The sequence below is a fragment of the Aythya marila genome (genome assembly GCF_965140915.1).
Source record: "Aythya marila genome assembly, chromosome: 1".
NCBI classification, from domain to species: domain Eukaryota; kingdom Metazoa; phylum Chordata; class Aves; order Anseriformes; family Anatidae; genus Aythya; species Aythya marila.
In genome coordinates this window covers 75,100,912-75,113,664 of record NC_139042.1, presented here as the reverse complement: position 1 = coordinate 75,113,664, position 12,753 = coordinate 75,100,912, and the positions used below count along the sequence as shown (strand labels likewise).

General features: G+C 36.4%; 1 protein-coding gene across 1 annotated transcript; it reads right to left on the bottom strand.

Moving 5' to 3' along the window:
- Positions 1-3,030: 3,030 nt before the first annotated feature.
- Positions 3,031-12,299, bottom strand: LOC309891603 (uncharacterized protein). Its single transcript, XM_082784557.1, has 4 exons — positions 12,203-12,299; positions 9,295-9,642; positions 7,860-7,960; positions 3,031-4,788 (listed from the first exon to the last, which is right to left on the bottom strand). The coding sequence occupies exons 1-4, from the start codon at positions 12,249-12,251 to the stop codon at positions 4,615-4,617; spliced, it is 672 nt and encodes a 223-aa protein (XP_082640683.1). The 5' UTR covers positions 12,252-12,299; the 3' UTR covers positions 3,031-4,614.
- Between the last annotated feature and the right edge of the window lie 454 nt (positions 12,300-12,753).

The window sequence follows — 12,753 nt, the reverse complement described above, 5'->3', positions numbered from 1 at the left end:
TAAGCTGTATGGAGGTATCATTCCTCCTTGAGGCAAACGCCTCGTTGTGGCATTTTTTGCACATGCCACAAAGCAATGTAAAATTTGAAATGTGAGTTTTCTAATCACTCAGGTAATTTGTGAATTGGACAGCTGTGTAGGACTTCATGGCTTCCATTTTAATTTTGCTAGGGTTATAAAACATGACACCTACTGAGAAAACTGGAATTTCAGTGTGAAAACAAAAAATGTAGTAACTTTCCATCTTTCCTCGTTAAACTAAAAATAAAATCTAGAAAAGCTGCCAACTGTCCTTCCTCTCTTTTCAGCACTGGTAAGACCACATCCGAAGTAGTGGCTCCAGCGCTAGGTGGGAAAGATAGTGACTTACTGGAGAGAGTGCACTGCAGGGTTACAAAGACTGGGGCCTGGGGCGTCTGACATATGAGGAGAGACTGTGGGACCTGTATCTGTTTAGCCTTGTGAGGAGAAGGCTAAGGGGGATCTTATACATGTGTTTAAATAGCTGATGGGATGGAATGTAAAAGATGGAGCCAGGCTCTGGTCGGTGGCGGCCAGTGACAGCACAAGAGGCCATGGGCACAAACTAAAACATGGGAGCTTCCCTTTGAACATAAGGAAAAAGTTTTTCACTGTGTGGGTAGCAGAGCACTGGGACTGGTTGCCCACAAAGGTTGTGGAGTCTCCCTCCTTGGAGATCTTCAAAAACTGCCTGGACGTGGGCCTGGGTACCCTGCTTTAGGTGGTGGGTGGCCCTGCTTGAGCAGGGTGATTGGGCTTACTTGAGCTCCGTAAGTACCCTCTAACCAATGGTTCTGTGATTCTGTGATTTACTGTAGAATTTGTTTGATATTGTGATGGTTTTACCCTGCTCCCCCTCCTCAAAGGGAAAGGGGGAGAAAATATGATGGAAAGGTCTTGGGTTGAAATAAGTGAGATCACTCACCAGTTATCATCACTGGCAAAACAGATTCATCAGAGGGGAGATTAATATCATTTATTGCCTATCACTAGTAGACTGGAGCAGTGAAAAACTAAAAGCAAACTAAAAAGGTTCCCCTCCCCATGGGGAATAGGAGCTGCAGTCAGTCCCTGACACTTCATCTCCTCTGCTCCTTCACGGTCACTCCCTGCCCATGCTCCACGTGGGGTCCCTCCCACAGGATGCTGTCCTTCCCCAGCTAAGCCTGCAGGGGCTGCCTACAGGCAGCAGCTCTTCAAGCACTGCTCCCACACGGCTCCGTCCCACAGGGTCCATCCCCCAGGAGCAAACTGCTCCAGCACAGGTCCCCCACGGGTGGGCGGTAGCTCCCCCCAGACCCCTGCTCCTGCGTGGGCTCCTCTCCACGGGCTGCAGCTCCAGCCTGGGGCCTGCTCCTGCGGGGGCTCTCCATGGGCCGCAGCCTTCTCCAGGCCACATCCACCTGCTCCAACCGGGGGCTCCTCCACCCATGGGGGGGCTGCAGCGTGGAGATCTGCTCCATGTGGGACCCATGGGCTGCAGGGGGACAGCCTGCTCCACCAGGGGCCTCTCCACAGGCTGCAGGGGAACTGCTGCTCTGTGCTTGGAGCAACTCCTGCTCTCCAGCTGCACTGACCTTGGGGACTGCAAGGCTGCTTCTCTTAATCTTCTCTCTCCTCTCTCCCAGCTGCTGTTGCACAGCAGTTTTTCCCATCTTAAATCTGCTCTCCCAGAGGCCCACCCAGCATTGCTCCCTGGCTCAGCTCTGGCCAGCATCAGGTCCCTTTTGGAGCTGGCTCTAATCTGACCTGGGGCAGCTGCTGGGCTCTGCTCACAGAGGCCATGCCTGCAGTCCCCCCACCGAAACCTGGCCCCATAAACCCAATACACATATAAATATTAACATTCTTTACACCACAACATTGACTTTTTAAAGCATAAATTGGAAGAAGTAATATTTCATGTGTCTAATATTGATAAGTGCTTGCACTATAAGCTCATTTCGAATTCTGTCCTGATGTGTTATTCTGTTCTATGCTGCCATAAAAGTTCCATGACCTTGCTGACTGCAACATTTTTTTATTATTTTTTTTTTTTTTTTTACTATTGCTATTAGTGTTAGTGGCACATACTACCTATTATTTGTTTTTATTCCCCCTGAACTTTCAAAGTACTTAACCTTTCTGACTTGACGTTTATGTACAACTTCTTTGGAAACATTATGTATAAAATACCTTGGCTGTTTCTGAGAAGCATGTGAAAAAGTGCCAAAATTGTATTGACCTTCATTTGAAGGGCCATTGATCCAGAGTGGAGCCAGTGATATGAAATGTAAAGAAAACAGCTCCATTCAAGTATATGAGTTTTCTGAATGGGATGCCATTTAAACCTGCCCTCTAGTTATATCTGCTAGATTAGGTACGAATTCTTGTTATTTTTGCCAAAATGCCAGAGATGGAAAATTTCACTGAATGCATTGACCTCTTTGTGCTTGTTGTACTTGAAGGTGACTTTGGTTCACTGACTTCTGCCTTCAGTTCTCTTCACAGAACTGAATCTTCCTCTCCGGTGGACTTAACACCTTGCACTGTAAAGGATGAAATGACATTTTCTCTCTCTAAAGCTACATGTTGAATGTATAAACATGCCATGTATTTAAACCATTAATATTTAACTCAAGTTAAAAATTTAATCATAGAATCATAGAATATCCTGAGTTGGAAGGGACCCTTAAGGATCATCAAGTCCAACTCTTGACACCGCACAGGTCTACCCAAAAGTTCAGACCATGTGCCTAAGTTCACAGTCCAATCTCTTCTTAAATTCAGACAGGCTCGGTGCAGTGACCACTTCCCTGGGGAGCCTGTTCCAGTGTGCAACCACCCTCTCTGTGAAGAACCCCCTCCTGACGTCCAGCCTAAATTTCCCCTGCCTCAGCTTAACCCCGTTCCCGCGGGTCCTGTCACTAGTGTTAATGGAGAAAAGGTCTCCTGCTTCAAAATGAAATGGTAGACATGTATTATGTACAGCAAGGATTTTATTTTTAAAGATTCTTAAAATCTGAAATTTGAGTTGCTTCTGAAGAGCTAATTTCTCTGAAAAATATACACACATATTTACATCCACAATTAGAATTTGGGTTCCTGAATCTGGAAATTATCTATGCCTGTTTGGGTAGAGGAGTGGGGAAGACATATTTAGTTCCTGCTGTCTAGCATGATTTAGTGGTAGACTTTAGTACTAGTTTAAAGGTTGGACTATGCTCAAGCATAGTCTGCCTGTCCCTCTGTAAGTGTAACTTTATCTAAGTGTATCAAACAGCTTCACCAAAAGAAGTCAAATAGTAAAATGAATTTCTTAAATGAAAATGATTGTAATTGGTATCTTTGGTGATTGAATAGGGAAATATTTTAGAAAAAAACACCAGTGATGAAGTTTAAGCTGAACTTTGTTAGCAATGTGTATCCACTTCTTAAAATACAGTTTTGAATATCACCTGCGACTTATTGGTCTCCCCCCGACCTTGAGTAAAAAGAGTTTACTCACTTTTTATAATTACTGCATAATTAATGTGTAAGGCCGTAATCTCTGACATTTTATTCTATAAACCTTTTCCTTTCACACAATGTAGTTTCAGTGGTAAGCAAATATGAATCACAATATTCAGCTTGCAATATTTGATTGAGGGGAAAAAATAAAATCTATTTTCAACAATTTATGTAATTTGTCAAAATATTAATTTCAAGTCAACACATACATAAGTATTCCATGGCACTCCTTCCTCAAGTACCTAATTACTACACAAATTATAATAAGCTCTATGTAGCTTAATTCCATTATTGTTATTTACATGAATTCCAAAGTATTCTAATTCAAACAAGTTTAAAAGACACTAATTTATGCAAATAGTTTATCTTATAATCTTAGGTATTGCACATGGTCAGCAAAGACAAGCCCTACAACAGAAGCGATTATATTTTTCTTCAGAAATTAAAACTTTTAAAAATACATTCAGTATTTTCATTCTGTTGGGAGATGCATGTGCCCAAAGTGCACTATGTGAGTGGCATAGGTGGCTACAAAACTAAGTGTGGAAGAATTTGCAGGTATTTATAAACATGGGGTTGTGTAAGGAGTTAGAAATAAGATCAAAAAAACACGTGAGAACACGTGAGAAATTCCTCTATGATAAACTCTAAATTCATCACAATCTATCACTACAGTGGACCTATACTATATTACAGAATTTGCCATTGCTGTTGTAAAGCAAAGAAACTGTATTAACCCAAGGAAAAAGCAAAATTCCAACTTTTGTGTCTTTTTGTTTGAAATGGAAAAAAAAAAAATATTGGTATGTGTGGTCAGACTTGTTGGCATTAAAAAGAAGTTTGAATATCTTTAACTTTTACAGTATTTTGATGCTAGCTGTGTACAGTAAAGCTCACTGTATCTGTAGATGTATAGACCATCATTAGTTTTGAATTATTTCATTAGTTTGAAATAAATACATGAACAAATGAAAAAAATCTTGAACAAGGAAGATTCCAAGCTAATGAAGTGACTTATGTATATATTTCTTCTGTATTTCAAAGTAGTACATATCACAGATGCTTACATCTTTACAGTTACAACTGTATGGTTTATTTTTCATATCATTTTCCTTTCAATGTGACTGAAGTTCTTACTAGTGACATATCTTCATATTCTTGGTTACACCCATTATTAACTGGTCTGGATGGCTTGTCATAAATCCATTCACTTTTCAGGGTAGCGCTGCTATCTGTATTTCTTGACTCAGTCTTGCACTTTTTACAGCACTGGTAAATCTGTTTCAATATTCCACAAAATATATTGTTAGGCAATAAAAATGTGTTTCCATCAGATATTCATCTTTTTAGAGATCATATTCCTCACTTTACTGGGATAGCAACCCAGTATTTATTGCAAATTGTTTGTAAAGTTATGATACTTTTCACAGCACAAGTAAACATGGAAATACTAATGTTAAATACAACTTCATGAATTGACATACTATTTATTATTATTCTTAATAATTTTTAGTGGTACATTAGACCCTAATATTATTAGCTAATTAGGTATTATTTTAGGTATAGATATATATATTTATATATATGTATAGGAAATTAATATTAGGTGTAATATACCTAATGTTAATTAGGTATATTAGCTAATACCTGAGTAATTAACATGTTGGTATTTCATAGACTATATGGTTTTAGCTAAGTGGTATATGGTCAACTGTAGACAATTATGATACAGTAAAACAATTATGGTATGTTTTAGTTTAAAATAAGAGTAAGAACTAATATTAAACATTATTAAATTGATTGATTAGCTTTTTATATGCTGAATTCTAAGACTTTACAGTTAGCAGAATAAGGGTAATTCATAAAAGTAGGTAGAAAGTGTGTCAGTGATTTCATGTAATACTTCTCCAATTCCTAATACTATCTCTTAAGGTGCATATATGCTGCCACTTTATAAAAATAGAGCATAAGGTAGGGGGAGAGAGATAACTATTATTTTTAATAATTTATTTATTCTTTATTCTTATGTAATTTAAATTAGTTGTTTGTTTGTTTTTGAGGGTGGATGAGATGGGTATCTTTTGGGGAAAATAAACAACTGACAGCTGTAACGGCTTCTCCATAAAGTATACACAATTGTCATGCAAGTCTCATTGGAAAAGTGCATTGTGGTGCCCTGTTCTGGACTTTGAAGCACAGAAAAAGTTTGACAGAGGTAAGGGAAAAGCTAAGAGAATTTTAGGCTAAAAAGAGGTAAGTTCCTCTTCCTGAGATAGCAGTTCCTTCCAGAAGCTACGTGAAGGGCTCAGCCAACCATGACATACCAGATTTAAGCAGTGGCCTAGAAGGGCTGAAGGGCCTTTGAGTGATTCAGTCCCTCTTTCATTATTGCATGCTCTGATTTTGACATGATACACATTTTCATGATACAAAACATTTGTCATTTAGTGGAAAAAAAAAAAAAAAAAAAAAGACCCATAAGAAGTTATAAACTCCCTGACTTTGTAAATCTCAGTGTCTTTCTCTTTAGCTGGTGCAGTGGGTTGATCCTGGCTAGCAGCCAAGCAACCACAGAGCTGCTTGCTCACAACCCAGTCCCCAGCAGAAGAGGGGAGAGGACAGGAAGAACAAACATGAAAAATCTCCAGGGTCAAGATAAAGACAGTTTAATAGGTGAAAAAAAAAAAAAAAACTGTGAAGCAAACAAAATCAGGAAATCGCTCATCAGCTCCCTCCAGCAGACCAATGCCAAGCCATTGTCTGAGCAACAGTCACCTCAGTAGTGCAAAGTGCTATTGTATCTCAGCAATTTTTTTGGTGTTTGTGTTTTCTTTTTCTCTTTTTCTCTCTTTTTTTTTTTTTTCTTTTTTCTTTTTTTGTTGTTGTTCTTGTTTACCTCTTCTCTCTCTGGCTTGAGTTCACTCTGTCTAACCACACATCCTTTGTCTCCAACTGCCCGAACTGTGTGAACATTTCTAGTTTTGATGTGGCTGTGAGGTAACAGAACTTAACAACTGGGTTTCTAAAGAAAATAAAACCCAAACCTTATTTGACCCAGAAGTGCAACCAGATACCATAAGTATCTTTGTAGGTCTTGTAACTTACGTCACTGGTGTCAAGTCTTTTCATAACGAGATTCTCCACTGTGCAGTAGTGAGAGCTGTTGCTGTAATTAATGCTAGGTTCACTAATACTTAAATAGCCCTTTCACAAGCTGAGAAAGTCTGCTAAGTTTGTTGTCTGTTCCCTCTTAATCCAATTTAAACTGCATTTGTTGACTACTAAGGGACTGTACACTATAGTTTTTTGAGAGGGGAGATTGTTGCACAATGAAGCACAAGGAACTTTTTATGTCTCATAAATGATAATCTTTGAACTACATTTACAAGTAAGGACCTTGTAAATAGAGCACATTGTAGCACTGTCCCTGCCTTCAAAGATTGTGTAATGCTCATTTGCATCACGTTATGACATAGCTCAGATTTCTTCAGTTCAGATTTATTTCCTTATGCAAAGTTTCCTTCACATAAAAGATATTTCCAAATATGATCAAAATAAAACTATTAGTTGAAATCTACCTTTTAGTTTTTTGATGCACAAAAAGTGATTGATTAAAATGATTATAAGGAGGGGAACAGAGCCAAGATTAGGAAAGACGGAAGGATTTGTAAAATATGTAGGAAGCATAAGAAATCACTCTAATCTTAGACAGTTTTGTATCAAAAATATATATATTTTCTCCTTCCCTTTAAAGTGTTTTCAAGTTTTCAAAATGTCAGTGTGCTTCACTGCTGACCAGGAAAATGTCAGGCAGGGACCCATATTATCTGGGGGGTCAGAGTGGACATAAAATCCTGGTATGACTGACTGGCTGATTGAAACATGAGTGAAACAAAAGATGAGCAGACGTTCATGTATGCCCAGTGGAGCTCATTAGGAGCTGGAGCCCAGACATATGGAGGAAGCAGGATGTGTTTTAAAATGCTGATTAAGTGTTGTGGTTTTTTATTATTATTATTATCATTTTGTTTTGTTTTATAATTCTGTTTACTTTCCAGGTAAAAGTAATAATTCTAGATCAACCACCAGCATAGACAACACCTTCCCAGTTGTCAGCAAGTTCAGAAAACAGATCTAATTTCTCTATACATCTCCGCTGCCACAGCTTTCTGTTTCTTGCTCTCAAAACATTCAAAGGCAGGGGGTTCTACCTCTAACTTTTTACTTAACAGAAAACAGACTGACTTTTTAGTTTGCTATAGCTGCACAATCTATTTATCATTTCTTTCCATCAAAAGATACCACCTTTCTTTAGGTCTGTAGTATTTATTTTTGAAGTTATTACTTACACCAAAAGCCATGATAACTGTGGTGATAAAGATGGTGTATCCAAGAAGGAACCACCACCACCATGTCGTTTCTGATCTTGTACAATCTTTACATTTGAAATCTGAAATGAAGATAACAAAAAATAAGTACCTGAAAAAGAAAAAATAGTTGCTTTTCTGATATGATTTCATTTGAAGGATTAGTGAGGATTAGTCAGCACAGTTGTCTTAATTTTTATCACATTTTCTTTCGCTCTTTTTTTTTCCAGGCTAAAAGGTTAAGCCTCTCATGTGAGAACTATTGTCTTTGTTCTTCAGATGAAATTTTTGAAACTGTTGTTAGCAATTTATAAAATTAAAAGTAAACAAAATTCTCAGTGTGCTCCAAGTGGGATATGCATAAACATTTCTTTTATACAGCACACACTTACGCAATGATGAAAAAGCCTATGGTGGTTTTCATTGTTTCTTGTTGTTGTTGTTTTTGTGCGTGTTTTTTTTTGTTTGTTTGTTTTGTTTTGTTTTTTTTTTTGCTTGTTTGTTTTTGCTTGTTTGCTTTTTAAACTAAACCAAGCATGATGGTGTGTAAATCAAAAGAATTTCATCAACAACTGTTTTTCTTTAGGGACTAAAAAGTAATGCATTGGACAATTGTTATGCATAAAGTGAAATGTAGAAACAGAGAAATTCTTTGCAGTACATAGCATATGCTAGTTAGATTTGCCTGGAAAGTGTTCATGCACAAAACTTGGCTCTGCTACAATAGTGTACCTTAGTCATTGAGTTCACAGTCCCCATCAGGATTACAGAAATTAGAAAATTTGAGGACAGGGGAAGAGTTATAAGGTGATGAAAATGCTTTTATAATTACACAGAAAGAAACTCCCACTCCTACGTATCCCTACTTTCACAAACCTTTCTAAAAATACCCTTAGTGCTTAATTTACTATTCATTTTTCAGTGACTGGAAGGGGAAGCATGAACTACATATTTCAAAAAAGACAGCATACAAGGACTGAGGGAAATGATGAAAAATGGTACAAAATATTGTCACAGATTTCTGTTGTTTGTATGAAGCAAAGTAAAGATCCAGCAAATCTGTGTGCAGAATAGTAAGAAAAAAAATATTTAAAATGTGTAATGTATATATTAATGTAGAATATGAATTTAAATAATACAATAATATGCAAAATATCGAAAATGTATAAAATATATTAAATGTTGAGTCAATGTTCTGCTGCCCAATGTCAGATGCAAAGAAAAGTCCCTGTCCCTGAGAAGTCTGGCTATATAAACTGTTCATACCTTCTCTCTCCTACTCATGACTGTAGACTGTTTTTTCCCCAACCTTCTTCTGGTAGCAGTGAGTGGTGGGAGAGAAGACAGTAAAATTTGTGGAAGACTTAATTCTCCTTGGATATATCAAGTCAGTTTCTGTGTATTAGACACTTCTTACCTTGTACTGTCAGCTTGGTGCCATTTCCACATTTGCTCAGAGTTTTCTGGGTTAGCGTCACATCACAGAAATAAAAGTTGCTGGCATTTTGGTCAACATTGCTGAGTTTTAAGATGGAGTATCCCCTGAACACATCCTTTGTAATGTGTATTTGTGGTCTGCCGGTGCCTGAGCTTGACCGAAGACTCTGCTGGTTGTTGCAACTGGGGCCTTTTCTCCAGTACACAACTGGCTCCTCGTTCTTGTCATTGGGGTATTCAAAGACACACAGCATCCAGGTTGTGGAGTTAGTGAGCACACTGGCATCTTCAGGATATTGCACAACTGAGATCTCTGGCCTACTGCTAGCTGTAATTATCAATTAATTAATTATCACCTTTATTAAAAGCAATGTTAATGTTCTGTTAATGTTATCCTATTAGTCCAATACATCATTATTTAAATATTGACATGCAATTTGTGGAGGAATCCTGGAAAGCAAGGAAATACAATATATCTAAAAGGAGGGGAAAAAAAAAAAGTAACAAAAACTTTAGCAAAAATGAAATTCTATTCTTGTTTTAAATATAAGGATTATTTAAGTTTACTCACTTTCTGATATTTTCTATGCAAGGTCAACATCTTTTTTCTATGTTAATACAAGTCTTCAATTTCTATATTTTTTCATATTTTTATGAAAAAAAATAAATGTTGATAATTCCTAACATTTTTCTTTTTAATTCTTTAAGTCTATATGCAGTAAAGATTTATACAGATACTGTGTGCACGTAAACTATCTACAGAGTTAATGCAGAAGGATGGTGAAACCATAGATGGATAACATGAGATGTTTTTTTTTTGCATATATGCAGGCAACAATGAGATGAAGACTGGGAATATGCCTGAAATAAATCTGTTGCTGTGCCTTGAACTAAAATAATAATAATAATAAAACTGTTAATTAAAATAAGATTGCAATAAACAAGAAGATACACCACAAGAGACCAATCTTTCATTAAATGTAAAGAATTCCAGAATGTTAATACTTAGTCAATAAGCAAATAAGCAAATAAGTCTTTACTAGTTTGGAAATAAGTGAAGAGGCTTTTCCAAGACACATAGTTGTAGAATCATACAGGTACCTCTAAATCATAAGGTACCTCTATAATCCATCTTGTTCCAGCCGCTCTGCCATGGGCAGGGATGCCACCCACTAGACTAGGTTGCCCAAAGCCCCACCCAACTGGCCTTAAACTACTCCAGGGATGGGGGCATCCAAAGCTTCTCTCAGCAATCTGTTCTCGTGTTCTACCACTCTTATCGTGAAAAATTTCTTCTTTATGCTCACTTTAAATGTAACTTCTTTAAAGCTACCTTCTTTAAATCTACCTTTACCAGGTTAAAAGCCTTTCTCCACCTTTCTTATAAACCCCCTTTATGTCTTGAAACTCTGCAGTAAATTCTTCCCAGAGCCTTCCCTTCTCCAGGCTGAACAACCCCAATGTTCTCAGCCTTTCTTCATAGGAGAGGTGCTCCAGATCTCTGATAACCTTCATGATCCTCCTCTGGACCCATAATGATGAACTCTGAGATATTTTTTTTCTGAATAACAAAAAAATCCCTATTTGACACCCATCTCAGATCAGCTAGCAGTGACATCTCACTATTTCTAGTGAATATGACTAAACTTTATCTACATTTGTGTCTCATCTTAAGTGTTTTGAGATTCTAACTAATAATTCACACAAGATTAATCTGCTTTCAAGTCAGTTATTTAAACTTTAAATAACCACATTGAAACTCCAACACTTAACCTTACTCTCCCTTTTTAGTCGATAAACTGAAATAATAATTTAAAGGCAAGATTGATTTAATGCCACAATAAAGGTTTAAACAGATTGAATGATTTATTTATTTACTTACTTTACTGTAAGAACATCTATTTCTCATGTAGAGTAATAAATTCATGAAAGAGACATTCAGAATTCTGTGAAATGAATCTTTTCCATCTGAGCAACTGCAACTAGACTTCCACCATTAACTGTATTTACTGAATTGCTTTGAAATTAAACATTTGTCTTACGTGTTACTTATGCATTTTTATACCAAGTATAAAAAAAAAGGAAAATTATTACTAAGCACAGACAACACATGCTTTTAAAAATATTAGAACAAACTAATATGATGCTTCAAAATAGTTGGTTACCTCTAATTTTTTATATTATTCTTTTTAGACTTCTTGTCATCTGAGCACACATACTAAGAAATGTATGCTCAGAAATGACTGTTCTGTACTTGAAAGAGGTTTGGTTTGCTGAAATATAACATGGAATAGATTTTAAAAGGGACATAAACCCAGAGGAGTGAAGGAAGTTTCTGGGCTATATCCTTCTTTTACTTGAAAAACAACTTTCTTTAAAAAAAAAATCAATATATCACATTGATAGCAATATTTCAAAACCCATGTAAAACCAATTTCAGTATACTCAATGAAGGAAAGCAACTTTGTGTAAAGAAAAGGATGTGTCATATCTGAAATATCTTTTGCATTTTCATCATACTATACAATTAAAAAAAAAAAAAGAAAAGAAAAAAAAAGCTCCAAATACGATTTATATTTCTTTCCTTTTAAATTTGTTAGTATAAATGAATAGTTTTAAAAGTACTTCAAGACTCACTTATACTAAAGTCCTGAAATAAAGTTATTGACCTGAATATTAAAATATCAGTACAGATTTCTAATATGCAAAAGTGAACCCGCTCTTCTTTCTTTTTATTATTATGTGTCAGTCAGATTTAATTTTTTTTGACACTTTCATCCTTGATTAAAAATTGACACTGATTTTCTCAAAAGTTAGTTTTTTAAGAATTTTGAGGTTAAAAAACAAACAAACAACAACAACAACAAAAACTGCAAAAAAATACTTACCTGAAAAGTGAACAAAGTAAGATATTGTAATTAATATACCAATCGGCATCGTTTTCTTGGAATTGCCAATGAAAAGTTTTAAAAGGTCAACTGAGACTGCTAAAACCACAGCTATCAGCAACTAGCTGAAAAATAAATTAAAGTTCTCCTAAAAACATGTTTTTAACCCTGTTTCTAAGGGGAGGTTCCTGTGGTTTTACTCACTGTAACTATTTCCCTTTCTGCCATCACACATCCTGGACATTGCAACAGATTAGCTTATAATATTGTAGTTTCAAGTTGAACTCTGCTATGACTGTTTTTACATTCTGAGTATTTTCTTCAGACAACTAGGAGAAGGATTGGTTTTCTGTGGTGAATTTACTCAAAGCTGACAAAAACAGAAATAAATCATTGGTAGCAACAGTGACAATATAATACAGCAAAGTTGTCAACAGATACCTCTCTTTGATATTCTTGCTGAAAGACCTGTTTATGCCTTCAGCACCAGAAGGATGAAGCTCTATCTAGCTTTGGTTCAATTAGACAAATAAAACATACCACAAGAGTGT

What these genes read in the sequence shown, in the direction of transcription:
- LOC309891603 (XM_082784557.1), bottom strand. Translation starts at nt 12,251, where the DNA reads ATGCCGATTGGTATATTAATTACAATATCTTACTTTGTTCACTTTTCA. An exon ending in TTACTTTGTTCACTTTTCAG is followed by an intron (nt 9,643 to 12,202) that starts GTAAGTATTTTT and finishes TGATAATTACAG; the next exon opens with CTAGCAGTAGGCCAGAGATC. An exon ending in CAGTTATCATGGCTTTTGGT is followed by an intron (nt 4,789 to 7,859) that starts GTAAGTAATAAC and finishes ATATTGAAACAG; the next exon opens with ATTTACCAGTGCTGTAAAAA.